This window comes from Trichogramma pretiosum, unplaced genomic scaffold (assembly GCF_000599845.2).
Source record: "Trichogramma pretiosum strain Unisexual culture from Peru unplaced genomic scaffold, Tpre_2.0 scaffold12, whole genome shotgun sequence".
NCBI lineage: Eukaryota > Metazoa > Arthropoda > Insecta > Hymenoptera > Trichogrammatidae > Trichogramma > Trichogramma pretiosum.
In genome coordinates this window covers 1,907,490-1,929,710 of record NW_019641690.1, presented here as the reverse complement: position 1 = coordinate 1,929,710, position 22,221 = coordinate 1,907,490, and the positions used below count along the sequence as shown (strand labels likewise).

The following is a 22,221-nucleotide window of genomic DNA, read 5'->3' as shown; positions in this document are numbered from 1 at the left end:
GAGAAAGAGAGTCGATCCATGCGCCGGATGCGACGGCGTCTTGCGCGCCTTTGCCGCAACCAAGCCTCCCCCTACTACTACTAGCTAGCTAGCTTATAGCTATAGCTAGCATACATATATATCTAGCGACACGCGGTGTGCTACTGCTGCACACGGCACAACCCCGTATATGGGGGGACCTATATCAATATAATATATACACGCTGCTGCTGCTGCTGCGCCGCGGCTCGCTTATATACGCGCGGGTCACTCGCGTGCAAAGCGCCGCGTAGTCGTCGTCGTCGTCGATTTTCTTTCTCTCTCTCTCGCTTGCACCCGCGACCCGCTCTCGTTCCTCCCGTCTCTTTTCCTCTTTCTCTCTGGATACTGCTGCTGCTGCTGCTGCTGCTGCTGCTGCGCGAGCGGTGCGCATCAAACGAGGCTAGAGGTGGGTGAGGGTGGGTACGATGAAACCTCCCACCAGCAGCTCGCTCTATACCATCCGCTATACGCGTACTACCATACATACACCACCACCAGCCGCCCCCCCCCTACCCCTCTATATAGTACTCTCTATATGCCTCGCTCGCTCGTCGCACCTTTTACCTATATACTGGCGATGCAAATATAGATATATCGTGCATGCATACTTTTATAATATATATATCGCGCCGCATCTATATATGCATGAAACTCGCGCTCGCTCGCGCTACTACGCTACCTACCTACCTACCTACCTACCTACCTACCCCTGTATATCGTGCACATACACGTATATAGCTATAGAGGCGAGCTTGCACATGGTTGGGTGGAATAAGCGCGCGGCGCGAGCGAGTTGCGCTGCTACTGCTGCTGCTGCTGCTGCCACGACCTACCCGTGTATACTTAACTTTGCGCGTGCGAGAAGAGACCAGACTCTTTCAGTGCGTAACCAGCGCTGTTTACGGCCGCGCCAGTTTATAACAATTTTTTTTCACGTGTGCGCGCGAGCACGAGCGCTGGTGTGTGATAATAATAATAGTAACATAAAAAACAAACAAAGTACACGCGTGGGTGTAAGTACGTATACGCGCGTGTGCTTTTAGCGTGTACATATAACGTTTAATAATTTATCGTTTGCGTTGAGTGAAAAAGCAGCCCCCCGAGGAGCAGCGGATCGGCATACGAAGATCGCGAAAGAAAGAAAGAAGCAGGAAGAAAGGAGCCACGAATTCGGCGGGGACTGTGTGTGCGCGTGAAAGGGTGCGAGGGCCAAGTAGTCATACAAATAGCCTAGATGTATAATGCAAGTGGGCTGAACGTGCGCTAAGCTTTCGGCGTTTATACTTAACACAAGTGTGTGTGTGTGTGTGTGTGTATACAAACGCACGCATGCGATATATCTGAAACCGAGCCAATAACACTTAATCTCGTTTTTGTTGTACGTACTCGAGGCGCGCGTGCTATATATAAAAGCGTGCCCCCCCTCTACCCTGCCTGCCTGCCTGCCTGCCTAACCCGCTGCAGTGTGCCGCTGGTGTATAAGGCCTGTGTTATTGTGTTATTGTGTGCCACCTGATAATAATAGAAACTTCACCGAGAGAGAGGCCCCCCTTATGCTCGATACTGCAACAGACGAGTGACCTTGAAAAGCTCGTTAAGTACTCGGTTGTGTGTGTGGTGGGTTGACACGATCGTAATGCCATCGTGACGATTATATCACCCACCCACCGAAAATACACATTGTGTTTCGACGCGCGATCGGATCTCGGCCGATTGTTTGGCGTCGCTAATCGACCTGGGAAATAAATACGATGAGCGAGTGAATCGACGACACGTCGGCATCGGGACCTGCATGTGATAATAATAATAATAATACGAAAGCTTGCAGTGTGCTTGCAGTGCTTGCAAGTGCGCGCGAGTGTAGTGGGCGAACGAGTGTGTTGATATACATTGAATTAGGCAGTAGTAGGCTGCAGGAAAGAGAGTAGATATTCGAGAGAGTGCGACGAGAGAAGAGGACGGGAAGAGTCGAGTAGTGTGCCGGAGCAAAAGAGAGAGAGAGAGAACATCCCTACTTCAGTGCAGTCTGCACCGAGTGTCTCTCTCTCTCTGGCTCGCGCAGCAGTCGACTACTAGTTGGTGCAGTTGCACTCCTGCTGCTGGTACTGCTGCCGCCGCCGCCGCCGCCTCCGCTGCTACTACTGCAGTATAACTACCCCCAACCCAACGACGACGACTACGACTACTGCTACTGCTACAGTGTGCTATCTACGGCCCCTTATAAACTAGCAGCTTCCCGTTCTAAATTTACAAGCCATGCATCGGCGCTGCTGCCAGCAATCGATGCTTATCGTTGGCTCGCAACGTGCGTGCGTCAAGTCCTCCTCCTCCTCCTCCAACACCACCTCTTTCACGACAACGTCGTCGTCGTCGTCGTCGTCTTTGATCCGTCCATTGAGCAGCTCGAAGTTACGCTAAGAAAATACGCTAAGAAAAAACAAAACTAGAAGAAATTTTAATTCAACTATGAAGACTGAAAAGACAACGGCAACAATAACATCTCGGAAGGAGCAACTGATTTTAGTGATCGCTGTCGCGGGTGGCTGCCTATAGTTACAGTGACACGGTCGAGCCGCGCGACACATACAATAATACACACTCGCGCGCGCGTGGTGCATATAATACATGTGCGCTGGTGGTGTTGGTGTTGCTGCTGCTGCTGCAAGGGTCGCCCCCTGCCTGACTCTGCCTGCGTGCGACTGCACCGGTAGAGCAGCGCAGCACACTAGGGCTAGAGCGAGTAGTCAGCCGCAGTGCGGTCCGCCGCGCCGTACCTACCAGTAGTAGCTGTTAGCCCCACTTCTTTCTTCGCCCTCTCTCTCTCTCTCTCTACCTCTATCTCTCTCTCTCACTTTCATACACACACATGTCCGTACGTACGTAAAAAGCCTTTACTACTTTTTCACACGCTTACGTATCCTCTTCCTGTTCTCCGCAGTCACAGAGAGTGAAACGACGTGTGGTGGAAGAGGAGCGAGCAACGCGGGCCAGTGGCAACAGCAACAACCACGACAACAATAACAACGAAAGCAACGACAACAACAACAACGGAAATAGTGACAGTGTGCATTTATAATAAGTGCAGTGTATAGTCGTCGTAGTCGTCGTTATGAAGCCAGCAGAATTGCAGATAATGCCATTTGGACTGGCGAATGCCCCGGTGACTTCGACGAGCAGCAGCGGCAGCGGCAGCCACGTCCCCCTCGTGCAGCACTGCAGCAGTAGTAGCAGCCTCGTGCATCATCAGCCAGCAGCAGCAGCAGCAGCGACGAAAGATCGAGGCCGTAATCCGATCGCCCTCGTTGTCGCGACAGGAATCAGCTGCCAGTAGTAGTGGTAGCTGCCGCGCTGGTTTTTTTCTTTCTGCGACATTATTGTGCCAGGATGTCAGTCATCTGCGTTACTACTATTGGCGCCCATCGTCACACGTGCTGCTGGTGGCCGCAGCACTGCTGCTACTCGTGCCGCTCGCTCGAGCTCGAGCTCGTATTATCTAGATGATACACCGAGAAAACTACCCCGAGCGCAACGAGAGACACGGATAATAATACGTGTGTGCGAACTGCTCGACGTACGTATACACGGACGTGTATATAATATATATACCCGCCATGCATCGGAACGTGCAGCGGAGCATTGTTTAAAAAAAAAATACAAAACAAAACAAAGCGTTACAGCAACAACAACAACAAAAAAGCAGAAAAAAGGAAAGAGAGAGAAGAGGAAAGAAAGGAGACAAACAGGAAAAAGCTGGCGACGAGAGGATAATGACGCGACGACCGTTGTTTATTTATAATTTTCTACCTTATTTTTCGCTGCGCTCTACGTAAAAGCTAAGATTTTTATCGCTGAAAACGCGTGTCTGGGGGATTGGATATCGTCTGACACTACTTTAACGTATAGCTGCACTCTCTCTCTTTCTCTACTACCTTTTCTGCTCGACTGCTGCTGATGCAGCGATTCATTATGTACCTGTTTAAATGAGAATGAGGAAACAAAAGCAGTTTTCTGCTGTCCAACGTTATATATAACGAAAATATTATATTACATATATATAGCTATACAAAAAAAAAGAAAAGCGAGCATAAATTATTCAGTGATATGCAACGTATCTATGCATTAAGGAATATTACGCGCTCGCTCAGGCGAGCAGCGACTCTCGGCGATATATAACCACTATAGCTCTCATCGATTTTTTTCGCTCGTTTTTTTTTGTGAAGAAGAACAAGAAGAAAAAAGGAGAGAAAAGAAATTAAGAAAATCCGAAGCGCGCGACCGACAAAAATCCTAACCCGAAAAAAAAAGGAAAAGAAAAACGCTTCGTCAAGTGCTTCCCTTTTGCAGCAGCGAATCGATCTGTCGCTCGCGCACGTTTTTTCGTTCATACCATCAGGTAGAAAAGTATTATTGTGAGTCAACGCAGTTGCCTCATCGCCATTTGTGATAAATTTAAAAAAAAACGTGTGCAACTATTGACGCATATCCTCTCACCACACGAGCGAATAGTAATAAAATTTACGAAAATTTAAGTATTAATCCCGTATACACGCCGACGAAGCAGAAAAGAGGAACGGAAGGAAAAAAGCTCAGTGCCGTGTGCCCGCGTGTGTATATACGTATATACTACAATCCAATGCAGTTATAATATCGATTCGAGCCTGCGATGTGCTGTTTCGGCTAATTCGTATACCGCCAGTATTTACCCAAAAGTGTGCTTAAAAACTATTTCACCTGTGCGCCGTGTACGTGGTAGTATCGTTTAAATCTTTCTCTCTCCACTTTGGTCAAGAAAGAGAGTGTGTTCATTGTGCTGTGACACGACGATGATTGTGATTTACTTCTCCTGCGATCTCAAAGTTTTCAACGAGTACATCAATTTTACAGTCTCGCTCATGTTTTACGCGTGAAAGAAAAAAAAATAAAAGAAGAAATCGTCGCTCGGTGAATTTGTTCCTGTTCTGTCGCGTGATTTCGAGGTGCTTTTCTCGACGATCGAAGAAGAATAAGAAGAATAAGGAAAGAAACACACAAGTACCGAGAGAGAGAGCGTATAATTTGGTAAGTGCGAAAATTGCAACTTTGACGTTTTTGTCCGCTCCAAGTAGCTCGAAGCGCGAGAAGCGCGCGCTGTATTATACCTATAATATAATAATAAATAAGACGCTCTGCTCGGCGCGCATAAATTGCCCTCAACTCCCATAAATATACATACACAATATAAACGCACGCCGAGGCACTTTTGATTAGCTCCATTCAGAAAGTTCTATGATTGAAAGCATATGAAAGTGCTGCTCCGCGAAGAACAAACTGTGTGTATGCGTGGTGTGCTATATATACCATGCATATAACTCGTACTACTTCAGCTCGAAATTAACTTGTGATCTTTGATCTCGTACTTACTTGGCATTTCTAATATATAGAACGAGAATGAGGTGGAGAGAGAAGTGCATCAAGGATCGCAAACACTTGGCAGAACTCACGCAGACGTGAGATTTTTGAGATGCCCCTAATTATTTATTATTATATGAATTAAAAATATGGTCGTACAGCCGACCGAGCGAAGTAAATTTTCGAGCTGAATTAGGGAGTTAAAAATACTCGGTCCTTTTTTTTCTCGTTTTATTTTTTCAAAAACGTGTGCGTTTAATTAAAAATTCGTTTATACATGACGTTAAAAAACGGACTTGCTCTCTTTTTATTTTCTCTTCGCATATACGTATATAACTCGTAATTAACGACTGAATGAAAGGAAAAGATGTATCTGGAGTACGAGTTAGCACGAACTGTGCGGAGAGAGAGCTTTAATTCGACAATTTTTATGACGCTGCACGTATACATTATGTAACGCAATTTCAGTTCATTTTTTTATCTTTTTTTTTCAAACTCGCGAGCTCTTAATAAAGTCACATAACGTATGTATGCTATTTTTAGGCCGCGGATGCATATATATAGGAAAATTCGAATCATTTATTTTGTCTTTTTTGGTCCTAAATTTCCGCGCAGACAATTGGTAAAAATTTTGGGTGGTTGGCACAACGTATACAGTAGTAGAAACGAAATAATAAAATATATCTGTATACGTTTATAGTACACCCGAATTCTCGTATTGTTACATCGATTGTTCGGTCTGACACGAGCTGAACGCTAAACACAGCTGCACACACGTACATACATGCATACACAACACAAACGCACACACGTACACACAATGCCGCTAACATTTGAAAGCTGCAATCGTAAAGAGTGATTTTCACTTTGGCAATTGTTTTTTTTTTTTTTTTTTGTTCTCTCTGTACTTTCGACAGTTTCCACTCGCACACACGAGGCAGAAGGCGGCAGCGGCGGCACGTTTCGTCGCTGTGCAGCAGCAGCAGAGAGGCGGAAAAGGGGATTTTCTTCGACGCGTTTAAGCGCGTGGCACGACACACGCATCGACAACGAGAGAGAGAGAGAGAGAGAAAGACAGTGAGGCCTGGTACTACTACTGTTACTACTACTACCACGTAAATTATGCATACACATTGACAGGCTGTCGCTGTTTTACTGCTGCAAGCACTCTACCAACTACGACGTCGACGTGAATCTCTCACTTGTATATGGGCGAGGCGAATGTGTGTACGGCGTCGTGTTTCTCTCAACTCGTCGTAGACACAAAACAAGAGGCAGTAACAGCAGCAAAAAGAAGAGGAGCTTCTCGATCGAATCAGCGTGGCGCGTTGAGGTCGCGAAAAACAAAAAGCAATTAAGAAAAGACGCGCAGCGACTAAAATTCGAACACACGCGTCGACACAAACATAGAAAGGCAGAAAATGAAATACTTATCGTTGTCGAAGTCAGCTTCGAGGCTGCAAGCCGCCGTCGTCGTCGTGCAAACGTTCGAGAGAATAAAAATCCTGTCAGCATCCGGCCGAGTTGGCGAGTGATCCCGTGGAATTTCGGAATAAAGTACGAGTGCTTTCGGTTCGTGCATACCAGGGCCGCCAACGCTTCTCCTACCATTAGCATTTGTACCTAGAGCTATTTCTACTTACTTCTCCTACTCTACGGCAAATCAAAAACTACTGCTACTACTGCTCCTGGAGGGAGCCTCGTTGTAATATACATATATAATTCGCGCCGCGCGTGAAAAAGGCGAATCGCGCGCGAAAGGGAGGGTTGGCGCGAGGGGGGGGGGGGATTGGACATCGGCCCCCACCGCCTTCAAAAGCGTCTCTCTGGATTTGTACACACGTATTGTGCGGGCACAGAATCCTCTCGTTCGATTTCTCCTCTCTTATTTTTTTTTTTCTAATACTTTTTCATATAATAATCTTAAAGTGGGAGTGATGCTATGTCGCAAATAATGCTGTGCAATCTGGGAGCACCGAGCACGAGCACGCGGGGCACGGTGTCGAGCGGCAGCAGCGGCGTCGTGCCGCCGATGACGCAGCACCGGCCGACCTCGCTGTCGTCCTCGTCGGCGCGCGAGTCGTCGCGCGAGTCCGCACCGTCGCGCGAGTCGTCGCGCGAGGCCCCCACGAGCTCGTCGCATCGCGGTGACCGAGACAGAGACAGAGACCGCGACAGGGATCGCGATCGCGACAGGGACCGGGATCGGGATCGCGACCGCGATAGGGACAGATACGAGCGTTTCGACGACGGGCATCGCGGCGGACATCACGGGGATGCGGCGGATCTGAGGCTGAGGCGGCAGCCGCCGCTGCTGCGCGAGCCGAGCTTGCAGCCGCCGCCACCCGCGACGGCACAGAGCAGCATGGAGAGCGACGACTCGTATCCCATGCCGACGATTTATCGGTAAGAGAGATCGTTTTTTTTGATTCTTTTTTTTTAGACGGGAGAATAATGCATGAATATTTTTGCACGTCGAGAAAGTTTATGTGTGTTTAACGCGACAGACCCGAGACGAGCTAAAGTTCGGAAAGTTCCTATCTACTATATGCATTATCCACATCAGACACACAGTGTCGAACTTTGTCTAGCGACTCGCGTGTAAACTTTCTCACCCGAACATTTTGCTTTAATATATACGAGTACTTTTTCTCGCGTTATTATATAACACATCTCTAATGCATATAACGAAAAATATCTCCGTCGTTGACGTCGACCGCTGCGCAGATGTCGCGCACCGATCGCCAGCCTCGACTGCATGGAGGAGTTCGGCGGCACCGACTCGAGCGGCGGCCCGTACGGAAGCACCTACGGCATAAAGGAGCACCTGCTGGCCACCTGCTTGTCGGCCCACTCGGCGAGGCTGCAGTCGAATCCGTCGCCAGGTATACGCTACCGCAATCTCGGCAAGAGCGGCCTGCGCGTGTCCAACGTCGGACTAGGTATGGATATCACGCCGCAGCGATGCAACTCAACGCAACGCAACGAATGCCACAAAAAAACGCAACAAACGCCAAAAAAGCCAACGATCAAAGCAAATGATCCAAAAAAATCAAAATCAAAACCGCACGCACACGTGTTTCACTAATATATAATACGACTCACATGCCATATTATCATCATTGCCTCGTTCATCGCATCTCTCGAGTCATCGTCGTCGGGCGCACGATCGACGTCTTCTCTCTAATCTTGTCATCATCTATCTCTGCACAACATACACATGTACCTACGACGCGTACACAAATGTTCACTAATGAGTATTTATCTACATTCATGTTTTTATATTATTATTATTATTATCTCTTTCATTATATTATAATTGTATATACTTTTTTCACATATAATAAATGCTAAATCGCACGTATATAATATTATAGTACAAGCAACGTTTTTGGAGCATCACAAACTTCGTTTCACGCTTAAATATCATTTTTGCATAATCGCATTCCCCCGCACACACACACGTCCATGCGCTGCTAAAAAATATCAGCTCTAAGTCGAGAGTAAAAGCTCGCGCTGCTGCGAGCTCGCATCTATGCTTCTCGAATGCGCGCACCTTTTTTTCTATCTCTCTTTCGCTCCGCTCTTTTCCCCGTCGGTAGACGCTACGATACGGCGCAAAAAAAGGGAGAGAGGCAGAGACAGAGAGAGAAAAAAAAGAAAACTACCCGACAATATTGGACAATCGCGAGAGCTGAAAAAAGCTTTTTTCCGTTGTGTAGCGTGGCGCCTACCTAGCGTATACCATACAGCAGGCGCACATAAAAGGTGCCCTGCTGCTGCCTGTACGCTGAGAAACTTGTGTTTCTGTGGAGCCGCGCTGCAGCTCTCTCTCTCTCTCTCTCTCTCTTTCTCTTTCTTTCCATGCGCGCGTAAAACTCCAAAGTCACAATGTATTATAACGTGTGCGCGAGGCTTTCTCGCGATACACACATACAGCATATACCTACGTATAAAAGAAAAGCTCGCGAGTAAAGAGAGAGAAAAAAAAGTATAGAGAAGAGAGAGACAGAGAAAAATTGCGCATATCTCGACCGGATGCTTATACCGTTGCTGCGTAATAGTACTGGAAGTAATACGCGCGCGTATAGTATCCCCCTGCGGGAGATGATGCGCTGGCGCTTTTCGACTTGTATTATATATATGCGTGTGTGCGCGCAATGCATGCGAGTAATGTGTGTACGTAGGCTTTCGGGCTAATAATGTAATATTGTTATCGATATTCGCACGCTCCGCTACTGCTTTGCTCTGCCCCCCTGCGGTTTTAATGGTATATGCAATTTAAATTTATCTCGCTAATGGAATGAAAGACTTGTTTTGCCATTCGTTTCGTGTATTCGCGTTTTGCTTGCGCTTGCGTTTGTTGCTCCGCTGTGTGTATATCGATGTGTATACTCTCAACGAGGCCTGTGTGCACGCTTACAAATAGTTTTTATATATATGTTATTACGACCCTCGAGCGTAGCGTACAAGTTAATTGATTCCGTTCCTTTGGTACACAGTTGCGCATATTATTAGTACGTAATTATTGCTTACATTGCTTTGGCTCTTGACGACATACATATGTAGTATATAACATGCACAGTAGAGTAGCATAATTTGTACCTTCGCTTCAGTTTTATTATATAATCAGTAGATTTTAATTGATTTAAAAAATCAAAGTCTTAATTAATGAAGATGATTTAAAAAAGATTTATTAAATTTTCTATACACGCTGTGCTAACTTTTTTGTGGGTTGTGTACTCTTTGGCACTTTATAACTCGACGCAAATGCAAAAATAAAAGAATAAAAATCGAGAACACAAAAGATATATCGCTCGATATATTCGGGCAGTAGATTTATTACCGAAATGGGGTAAAAACTTCTCGAGCCAAGAAAGAAGAGTAAAACGCTATATTTATATATAAAGTGTACATATACGTAATTTTCCAATGCTCTTATCTTACTTGCAATGATGTATATATCTATACAAAAAAAATATATCCGCACGGCTCCGGCGCACGAGCCAACGCGCCTGAATCGCAGGCAACAGCAGCTACCACTAAGCAACAAACAAAAAATCAAGCGCCAAGCAAGCAACTTTTCACAATTTTTCGTTCTCCGTTTTTTGCTTCTCTCTTTCTCGTTGCCGCTGCTGCTCGCACACACAGGCATGTGGTCGTCGTTCGGCGGCGACCAAGCCACCAACAACGACGAGATCGCCGAGGCCGTGGTGGCCCTCGCCTACGAAAGCGGCATCAATCTGTTCGACCTGAGCGAGATACACAGCGGCAACAAGACCGAGACGCAGCTCGGTCGCATACTCAAGAAGAGAAACTGGAGCCGCACGAGCTACATCGTCACGACGAAAATCTACTGGAATCCAAAGTACGGAATGTCATGTATCATATTTCAATCGCACGCACAAAAGTGAGCGCGCATCGAGGCTTCGAGTTGGATTTTTGGCAACTCGCGCGGGGGTGGTTGTATGCGGCACAAGAGAACTCGATACGAATGGCCTATAGTATAGGTGACTAGTGGCTCGGCTCGAGTGCGATATTTGCTAGTTAAAAGATGTGTATACGTATACTCGACGAGCGATCGAGACGCGACACGCGAGATATCGATTTTCACTTCTATTCGTCGAATGGACTGTGTATATGCGAGTCGAGAGCAAAAAAAAAATTGAGAGTTATAGATTAACGTACCTACAGGTATATAACAATAATGTAAAACAGCAGATTCGCGAGCGCGAGAGAGAGATGGAGAAGAAAAAGAGGCATGCATCAAAACATTTGTTTATTATTATGTATAGATCCGAGGCTAGAGGGCTCTCGAGGAAATTCATCGTCGAGGCGGTGCAGGCCTCGCTCGAGAGGCTCCAACTGTCCTACATTGACATTGTCATGATACACAGGCTCGATCCTTCTTGTCCGATGGAGGGTACGTATAGACAAATATATCGTAGCGGATCTTCGAATATATAAGTAATCTTTAACCGACGAGTCGCGTCCATAAACGTTATTTTTTTTTATTTTTCCCGCCGCCAGAAATCGTTCGAGCGATGAACTACGTGATAAGCCAGGGCTGGGCCATGTACTGGGGCACGTCGAAATGGTCGCCCAGCGAGATCAACGAGGCCTACTCGAACTGCCGGCAATTCAATTGCGTCACGCCGATCGTCGAGCAGGCCGAGTATCATCTCTTCTACAGGGACAAGCCGGAGCTTTACATGCCGGAGCTGTACAATAAAATAGGTAATTATGAGGGGGGAGAAAAATTTATACACAACTATTTCTTATCAAATTCACTTTATTTGTGTATCAAAAAAGTTAACATTATAAAATATTTACGTAAAATTTACGTACTAAAAAGCGTGAATGGTGGTGATGTGATTCGTAGTATAAATTAGGTAATAAAGTCAATTGTGGATCAACGAAGCTTGCAAAATTTAAGGCGACCAAAGTAGGTTGAAAAATGACTAGGATTATAAAATAAACATCAAGTTGAACATTTCATTAGGCTTATAAAATAAACATCAAGTTGTAAAATTTCATGAGCTTACAATTAATAAGAATGGGATTCGTTTTCTTCCAAAAATTCATTGATTTTTCTTAAACTTTAACATCGTTTTTACATAAGTTGATCAAGTTGAAGGAACTATAGATTTTTAAATTATTCTTGAGAACGTGTACATTAAATTTCATACGTTCATTGTGATGCATTGCTCGAGTGATGTACCAAATCGATGTGGGCGTTGAGTCGAGTCATCGTTGAGAATTTTTCTCCGCATACATTACAATTATGTCTAGCTTTATGCACCGAGTCGATGGTCGGTGTAGTTTGGCTGGACTCTGCGGGAATTTTGCTTTTTCCCGCAGGCTCTCGAGTAACACCATTCTCGCTGGGGATACCTGTGTGCGCCTTTTTGATGTGCCGGATATAGTTAAATCGGAGTAAAAATTTTTTTCCGCAAATATCGCATCCGAGGTTATTGCTACTGTGCGACGATGTGATGTGTCTATAGAGACTAGATTGATTTTTGTATGTCTTTCCACAACCATCGCACGTAAAGCCTCCTTCCGAATGCATCTCGCTGATGTGACTCCGAAGACTCCTCTTTTGCGAGAATATCTTCCCGCACGCGTCGCACGTAAAATTGACGCCTTTGTGGAAGGCTTTGACGTGCCGGTCGAGGTTGCACAGCATGTTGAATCTCTTCCCGCAGATGCCGCACTTGTGCGAAACGCCACCGTGTATGGCTTTGATGTGGGCCGTCAAACTGGACTTGTAGACGAACGTCTTGCCGCACTTGTCGCACTTGGGCACGACGGGTCTGTGCACCGATTCCACGTGGTTCTGGAGATTGTACTTCCTCGCGAACGATTTTTGGCACACACCGCACTTGTGCTTGCGCTCCGTACCCGTGCCGGTTTGTAGGCAATTCTTTCTTATGCGCGCGTGTTTGACATCGCTGTGCTCCTCTTTGAGATGCTCTATGATACTTTTCTTTTGCTGGAATGACTCTCCGCACACCTCGCAGGTGTAGCTGGAGTCGCCGTGCACAGCGTCGGTATGGTGCCTCAGAGTGCTCTTCTGCGTGAACGACTTCTTGCAAATTTTACAGGGATAAGTGATCTTGTTGTGAATGGCGTCGATGTGCAGTTGGAGATTGTTTCTCTGCGTGAACGTCTGTCCACACAGATGGCACGCGTGTCTGCTGCCGTTGTGCACCTCGTCGATGTGCGTACGAAGATTCGACTTGTACATGAATGACTTGCCGCATTTTTTGCAAGAAACGGTGAAGTTGCCGTGCACCGAGTCCATGTGCACTTTGAGATTACTCTTGAACGAGAACTTATTGCCGCATATGTGACACGCGTGGGTAATCTGTTCGTGCAACGACAGAACGTGCCTTTTACAACTACTCGCGTTTGAAAACGTTTTTCCACATTGTTCACACTGGACGCTTGTATCCTCATCGCCTTTTCTGACTTTACGCTTGGAGAGAGGCAACTTCCTTTTCATTCTCCTTTTTTTATTTGCCTGGGCGAGTTTGGAGCTGGAATTCGAATTTGATTCTTTTGCGGCGTCACCCGCGGGTTCTGCATTGATTGTGTTTCGAGTTGCATTACCATCGCCACTTTCATTTGATGCTAATAAATTTATATCGGGCTTTACGTCTTCGCACTCAAATTCGGTATCAGTCTCGTTGCTCTGTTGAAGCGCCTGTAATATAAAATATTCGGTAGAGTGAAAGTTTTATGAAAGAAAAAAAACACCAGATGTATCGCCCATAGTAGTCAAAACTCACGGAATTTTCTGCTGGAAATTGAAACAGATGTAAGTTTTCAAGATCGGGTTTCTCATCAATAGTTTCACTATCATTTTCACTAAACGAATCATCACTACTAGGCTCTTCTTCTTTCACTCTGAAATATAACGCCAATATATTGAAGAACTATGTTTTAATATTTGTATGATATCATTTTTATAAAATGAAATTACCTGACGGAGTACAAACTGGATTCCATCTTTATTATGTAGAATTTTAATTCCGCGAAAAACTTTTAGAGAGCACCAACCTGCTACCATTCTGTTTTGTTTACGACGTGCGTGGCACCATAACCTCTGCCGCGTTATGGCCTGGCAAATTATTTTACCGAGCAGTATGTTATTATACAGTGCGCGACTCTGTATACAAAGATCTGCCAACGAATCTGTGTGCGGATTGCGAAACTCGTCGCGCATGAGCTGCCCCTCTTCCAATTCTATCAGGTGATCAGGTCTCTTCGCGTGATCGAGTCGAACGCACCTCGTGCGTCTACAAGTCCTACAACTTCGTAATTCAAAAATTCATAGAAATATTACTGATACTTGATTTATTTATACGCGTAACATGATTTATAAAATAAATTAATATACGTGATTTTTGAAATGAATTTAACGAAACATTTTTTTATAAACGCGATTTTTGACCATTGAATTATTTATTTAAATTTGACCAAAATTTACGGAGAATGATTCCCATGATTTATCTCGTGATATTATAGCTATGTAAATTTTGGCACGAATCTTCACTTGATATACTTTATTGAATTACGTTTATTATTCTATAATTTGGATATCTTACTAAACTACTAATTTTATAACTCAAAATACTTAGTTATAAAATACTTGTACTTACTTTCAAGTTACGTAAAAGATCTTCGAACGCATATGAACAGGGTTTTTGAACAAATGAACACTCACGATTTAACAGCAAAATACTTGCTTTTATTTATTAACAAAAGAAAAGATGCGTAGAGCTGTGCAGCGAATTCGGAGCGGAGGCCAAACTCTCGCTTTTCGTGTGCTCTATACAAGTTACAATTGAGCCGAGAGAGACGAACGGTGCTGCCGACTCGTTGCTAGCCACGCACTAGCGACTCGCTCGCTATCAATTACATGCGAACATCTCTCAAGTAGAGATGCTCTTTATTAATAATGCACTGATAAACAAAAAATGACATATGAAATATTTTGAAATTATCATTTGTTTGTGTTTTGATTAATTTTCTGTTACAATTATTTTACAATTACTTCACAATTATTGATCGCATTTAAAACGATTAAAAAATGAGAATTTTATCGTTTCTAAAAATTTTGACCCGTTTTCAACCATTTTTATACGGCAATGTGTCCTACATGAAATCCGCTGGAGGGCAGTTCTCTGTGAAGTCGAATGGCCAAAACAATTTTTTTTCTGCAAATATAAAAAACTTGTTGTATTTGATGTCAGATTTGTTCAAAAAAAAATTTTTTTGGCCATTCGATTTCACAGAGAATCGACCATATCTAAAGATTTTTATTTGTACCTCGCATATTCGGTGACTTCTTAATGTGAAATCAATTTTTAGCTAATCACTGATAAATATACAATATGTAATAAAATATTGAACATTTTTTAAGTGTTTTTTAGTTTGGCATTATTTATTTCAACAAGAATTTTTTACAAGTCGAAATTGCTTGTCTTTTCAGGTGTTGGTTTGATGTGCTGGTCGACCATGTCGATTGGTTTGATAGCGAATCGAGTCGACGATGGCATCTCCGTTCTGTCCAGATCGCGATCATCGCATAGAGTAAGGAATTTTCTTTTCAATCCTAAACTGTCTGATACTTCACAAAAAAATGAAAAAGAAGCTTGCCATACATAGCAGCTCGATGTGCAGCAATTCATATGTATAAAAATCGCGACTGTTTCGTGTTTGTGTACATTTCATGTAGTTTAAAACGCCTATAGATATCTCTGTGTTTGTATTAGATACAATTAGTCTCATTGCCAATGCTATCTCTGTTGTATTACAAAAAAAAAAGAAAAAAAACGACATCAATCATTCTCTTTTTAGAATAAGTCCTTCAGTTGGACGGGGGATGAGTCTCAATCTTGTTTTAAAGAGGTTTGTTAATGTGAATAATACGTATTCTCGTTTTTAGCGTTTACTGCATACTATACATATTACACGGTTTACTTCATAAGGCATTTAACAAAGATAATCCAGAAAAGCATAAAAAAGTATAAATCTCTAACGATATAATCAAAAGAAAAATACTAAAAAAAATTCAAGTGATAAAAAAAAACTTTACTGTGTTTTAACATTAGTTGTTGGTGTTGTTTGGTGTTGTTGATGTTGCGATTTTTTTAGGTGATAGCACGAAATTTGCAACGGTTTCACCGAATAAAACTTTTTATACGAATAAGCTAGAATTTTACAACAGAAGTGTTATAGCGATATAGTTATGTAATCGCTTGATTTCAAAAGTTTTGCTACACACATATATCATGTCCGTATTAGTGTTTTAGTTGTGTTACAAAAATTTTACCTTTTTTTCTTGTTGAATGAGACTGCATATTCTAATATAGTGAATCGCTGTGAATGAGCGAGATGAAATTACCTATATAATTTACACGAGAATTAGTTGAAATAACCAAATGAACGAAATGGTCGATTAAAAAAAATCGAAATTGTCTTTATCCCAAAGCAGGAGCAACTGAGAAAGGACTCGGTGGGCTCCGAGAGCAGGAGGTACTCGGACAAGGTGCGCGACATGTGCGTCCTGGCCGAGAGGCTCGGCTGCTCCTATCCTCAATTGGCCATCGCGTGGTCCCTGAAAAATGAAAGTTGCCAGTGCCTTCTGCTCGGCGCAACGACAACTGAACAACTCTACGAGAGTCTTCAGAGCTTGCAGGTGCGTGTGTCGATCCTTATATTTTGCCTTATTAACAAATTGAACCAAAAAAAAAAAAAACATCATTCACAGCTGATACCTCGACTGACCGACAACGTGATGACCGACATCGAGAGGATACTACGCAACAGACCGTCCCGACCGCCCATAATATCGACCCTCGAGCTCAGATGACAATCGCTCGACCCCCACGGCAGTCGTGGGGGTTCGTTCGCCGGCAGCCCCAAGAGCGAGCTGCCGCCGGGCCAGCAGTCGCAGCAGCACACCTCGGCGCACGCCTCGCAGGCCGGCGACGCTCAGCAGGACCAGTCCAAGGACAGCCAAAAGGTGTCCTTCTGCGAGGTCCAATGATAAACGCTGCCCGCCGAGAAATCAAGGGAGAGCTTGCTCTGATGCTTTTTTGCTTCGTCACACACATACTGTACATGCAAAAACGAGCTCAGGCTACGCAAGGCTATATTATATTGTTATATCGAAAGAACGCGGAATCTTGCTCTGCACTTTGCTAAAGGAACAACAAAAAATTTTTCGTCGCAGACTCGTATATTTCGCCCGATTATACGTATCATATTGCACCGTATATGCACGCGCGCGCGCCTCATTATGTGTACGCACGATGAAAAAAAGAAGTATACGTTCTTTTGCGTCCCGAGCGCGTTTCGTTGCGGAAAATCCTGCCATTTTACACCGCATTGTTGTACCGATTTGTATCACATACGCGCGACACGCAGTTACAGCTCGACGAAAAAACGAAGTCAAAAGATTGACAAAATCCTCTCGCAAAGCACGACCGATATATAATATACGCTTTTCTGCTCTCCGTTCTCGCGGTTTATCTCTTTGAATTTGAAAATTCAATTAATTATTACGCCCGGGGTTTGCGCTTATACGCACACGTACCTTTGTGAGTGCGTAACCCAGACGCAAAATACCTCGCACGCGCATATTACACAGCTGCACATAATAATACCCACACACACACACACACACACACACACATGCGCTCGAAGCGGCTTTTGTTGTAACGCATGAAGGGAAGAAAAAAATGTTAATGAAATTCATTCGCTGCAACGTCGCGACTTGTGTTGTTTAAGTATAATGATATGCTGCAATTCCGATTGATTTGCCTGAATTCTGGACACGAGCAAATCCATCCAAACTAATATATACGTACACGATCGATACGATATCACTCGATAAACGATACACCATAATAAATTGTTTCATTGCCTACGTGAACGATGAAACGGTATTATATACGTATGCAGCCGAAGTCTGCTGCGATTTGTTACATTATTATGAATAATTAAATGATTATTGTAGTATATGGACGGAAAAGTAAATTAAAAAAAATTAAATTAAATTAATAAATTGTAAATATATAGATCGATCCATAACGTCGCTATTCGTAGTGGTCAAGAAACTTTTTTCAAATTTTTAGAGAAAAATAGTTTTAATAATCGAGCAGATAGGAACTTTTTCACTTCTTACGACATAATTATACAATAATTATAAAATTAATAATATACATTTAAGCAAGATTATTCGAATTACATATTGTACAAAGCCGCGTAAAAGATAGTTATAAATTCCTCGGGTGTAAGTAATTTTCTCATTTTGCTAATTATATTTTAATGTAAATAAGATAATAATACGAAAGATGAAAAGAAATAAACGAGTCGAAAAATTCATGCTTGTTGGTTCATAATTGTAAAGAAATTATTGTACAGGAACCTAGGAAAATAAATTAGAAAATGAATAAGAAAAGAGATAGAATAATTTCACGCTTCGATCGCGATGATATCGCCTTATTGTTTTAATAATCTAGTAAAATCGAATTTCAATTGTTTCATTTGGCTGTTGAAAATATAAGAATCACTCGTCAGATTATCAGAATTTCTGAATAAAAGTATATACGTTGACAAAACTAGTTGATCTACATTGTTATGAAAAAAAAATATATTGACTATTTAAAATATTATGTAAACTTTAGATTCTATTATTGTTTTCTATATTATAGAGATTACTACATTATAGATAATACTTTTCAGTGCTAAGGCAAGATTAAAGCTGAAACCTACATACTTATTAACTTCAAAACAGATTGTACTAGCCGAGTAATTTGAAAAATAATTTTTTCATTTCGAACATTTGATTCGATGCTAATATAATCGAAAAAGAAATCTCAACTACATGCCACGCTGTAGTGAAAATCAGCTCGGCTAATTTTCATAGTATTTTTCTCCTCTAAAATCTTCCTAATCTACTCACAGCTCATATCAAAACGCTAGTATATAGGTTCAATAAAAATTTAAAGACCGTAGCTTTTCAATCTCTTCAAAAAAAGTGACGAAACAATGTAAACTAAATACTTACCTTTTCTAGTTGACTGATAACACTCAAAAACATACGAATCAACCAAAAGGTTTGAAGCATTTTAATACCACAAGCAAAATGATATGGGTTTTTTCAACAATGAGTCACTCATCAAATTACGAAAAAGTTTATGGCTTTAAGAGTAAATCTAAACAACGTATAACTTAGTTCTTCCCAAAAAAATTATATATTAGGAAATAGTTAATAGAATAAACATAATTGTTCATTACAGAATAATTAAGAAAGGAAACAAAATTGTTAATGCGAGAGATGCATGATTTTCTCCGTTATTGTCAACTTTTATACAAAGTAAATTAAGTAAAAATAAAAATTATAGTAGTGACTCGTGATAAATACTGTACATACAAAAGCTTGGAGTATCAGGTAATAATGTTAACAATAATAACGCAGTAATAATATAAATATATATAATAAATATATATATTTACAATGAATGCGCTCAAAAAAAAAACGTCCGCCTTCTATGATAAGCATAATGAACCATTCGATCACTACGATATTGTTTATTTTAATAAAAAGAAAATTAAACAAAAGAATCTTCATAAGTAGGTCGTATGTATGATAATTATAACAAAAAAATTTATATATAATAATCGTAAAAAATGCTCTCTTTGCACAGACGAATGATTGCGCATTCGACACCTTTGAAATTTGCCAAAAGTTTCAGTGTTTTACACACGTACACCGTATTAAGTCGCAGGCCCACTTTTTATTACGATAAAGTATATAGTCGAGTTGATCGCTATTGAAAGATATATCATAATAAAACATAAATATTGTCACTTTTTATATGAATATATTATATAGTGTTCCATCTGCACAATATAAGACAATATTTTTTAGTTCGTTAAGAAGAGTTGTCGATTTTGTTTTCTCATTGCTGCTAAATTTTAGAGGCCGTCACTTTCTCATTTTTTTAGTTGTACGGAATCACACGCGTCTCAAGCGATAATAATTATCAAATGAACTTCAAGATATATAATACTGGTAAGCGTGACATTGAAAATAAAAAATTTAGCAACAAAAAAGTAACATGAATTTACGCAGGATCGTCAAAGATACATCGTAGATTTATTATGATCGCAGATAAGCTTTCTGCCTTATTAGATTTTTATAAACATACAAGTAGGTTAAACAATGTAATGTAGATACAAAAAAAATAATAAAGGAAACGGAAATTCGACATCGAAAATCACTAATCTAGGCTATAAAAGTATTCCTATTAACTACGACGAAAGGGCAAAAAAAGTGATACAGAGCTTTTTCAACGAATACATATTTAATGCCAGTTTTTTTTACAGAAAAAAATAATAAAGCACTTATCGCGATCGACAAAATAAAAAATTCTTGGAGATACGTCGAACTGTAGGATGCAGCTTTTTTCTAAAAATATTAATAACTAATATTACTGATAATTAATAAACAGATAGGGGTGCAATTCGTCCACTTCAATAAATAAAAAATTTTCTCAAAATAAAATACCATAGGTTGAATACAATAAAAAAACAAATATTAAAACCATACGACAAACGCTAAAAGCTTTTGTTTATATTAGAGTTTGTAAATAAAATAAACAATATAAATATCTAAGAAAAACTTTATAGAAGGTAAAAAAGCTTGTCATATACATCATTAATAAATAAACTATAAAATACATATTATAACGTTTAAGAGGAAAATTGCATAAATAAAGTGAAAGATAAATTATAACGATGATATCGACGATATAAAAAAAGTAATAATAAATACAATTTCAATATTATATTTATTGATAAAAGCAAGAAATTCATAGAAACTCAAACTCTTTTGGAAATTAAAATTATTTGCTGCATTAGACATTTTGATTTTCTTTCATCTCCAGTTCATTTTGTTTTGTTGACGCGAAAAATGTGCTTACTTTGACGAGCTCGTCTAGTCACCCATCAGATGGCTTTAAACATTTAATCTCAAGCATTTCTGGCATTGACAAAGCTCTTTATAAAAAAAATGCCATCATCAATTGCCTAACACCAATATGTTCAGAAAATTTGGAAATGTCAAGGTACATAATTATTACTCCAGAAGACATTAATAAGAAACATCTCAGAGCCTTAGGTAAATATAGAGTTTAAATGATTCCAAAGCGAATATCTTTAATATTTTATTCTTTTGTAATATTCATTAATTGGATCAAAAAATTATTGGCAGATATTAATGATATAATATTTGCACAAAAAATGGTTGGAATGTATAACTTTTTATTATTTTATGAACTGTAAACCCAATGACTTTTTTTTAACATTGTATCATAGTGCTGTTTATATATTTGATTTATACAGATGAAAAAACACGATAGCTTAAAAAGTATCGCTTTGATAATGACTCTTCTTAATATTAGACAGATAATTAGTATAAAAAATTAAACGCGAATTACAACATACTTAAAAGACCTTCCAAAATTAACATAAGAAAAAAAATTTAAGAGCGCATTATAGTAGTAAAAAAAATGGCATTATACTACTGATACAAAAAACAAATTTTCATAGCATTCATTCGATAAGATAATCTACAGCAAATTGTAATACAAATGACAGCTGCGAATAATATTCAACCGCATAATCTCGTCACATTTTTCATGAAAGGTAATAATGAATTAAAAATTTTAAAAAATATGAGTAAAGATGAAAAGAATTATGCCAACTTAAAGTTACTTTTTTACTGACGAATGATAAGTGCATCTCAATATTCCTTCCGAGATTTAAAGAATAAAATCAATAAAATGATATACCTGAGCAATGCGTATCGTCGTTGCGAATAAATCACACGCTACAAATTATGAGAAGTATGTATTACATATAAACATAGAAAAAAAACGATAATATTCGCAATAAAAGCACGAGCTATTATGGCGTATTTCAACTTTTTTTAGACATATTTATTGTTATTATACACTAATTAAGAGTATAATTAACGGAATGAAATTTGAGATGGCACGTTCCTAAGAATGTCGATCGCAAACAAAAGAGAATAACATAAATAAGAGAACAGCAACAGCTATGATAACGCCAAATAACAATCGAAGGTTTTTGAAATTCTGTAGAGTAAAACATAGAGTATAAATAAAGAAAAGAACATAAAATCAATAAGTAGTTCATGATCTTTTGAGCGCTCTCTTCGAAGTTGAGTTATATGAAAAAAAAATAATTGTTTTTACATTGTTACTCGAA

The 22,221-nt window shown here is 40.8% G+C and overlaps 2 protein-coding genes across 5 annotated transcripts; one reads left to right on the top strand and one right to left on the bottom strand.

Moving 5' to 3' along the window:
• Positions 1 to 1,030: 1,030 nt before the first annotated feature.
• Positions 1,031 to 21,219, top strand: LOC106655359 (voltage-gated potassium channel subunit beta-2). Of its 4 annotated transcripts, XM_014375704.2 has the most exons (11): positions 1,031 to 5,079; positions 6,327 to 6,486; positions 6,550 to 7,815; positions 8,137 to 8,351; positions 10,561 to 10,777; positions 11,205 to 11,332; positions 11,440 to 11,646; positions 15,410 to 15,510; positions 15,778 to 15,828; positions 16,412 to 16,618; positions 16,691 to 21,219. In XM_014375704.2, exons 3-11 carry the CDS (start codon positions 7,352 to 7,354, stop codon positions 16,790 to 16,792), a joined length of 1,692 nt encoding a protein of 563 aa, XP_014231190.1. In that variant the 5' UTR covers positions 1,031 to 5,079; positions 6,327 to 6,486; positions 6,550 to 7,351; the 3' UTR covers positions 16,793 to 21,219. The 4 variants fall into 4 exon arrangements, with proteins under 4 accessions (XP_014231190.1, XP_023317622.1, XP_023317623.1 ...); XM_023461854.1 differs by having other exon boundaries at positions 6,327 to 7,815; positions 16,415 to 16,618; XM_023461855.1 differs by lacking the exon at positions 15,778 to 15,828 and having other exon boundaries at positions 6,327 to 7,815; positions 16,415 to 16,618.
• LOC106655361 (zinc finger protein OZF-like) lies at positions 11,684 to 14,109 on the bottom strand. The gene is made up of 3 exons (XM_014375706.2): positions 13,898 to 14,109; positions 13,704 to 13,821; positions 11,684 to 13,618 (listed from the first exon to the last, which is right to left on the bottom strand). The coding sequence occupies exons 1-3, from the start codon at positions 13,921 to 13,923 to the stop codon at positions 12,101 to 12,103; spliced, it is 1,662 nt and encodes a 553-aa protein (XP_014231192.1). The 5' UTR covers positions 13,924 to 14,109; the 3' UTR covers positions 11,684 to 12,100.
• Positions 21,220 to 22,221: the final 1,002 nt, after the last annotated feature.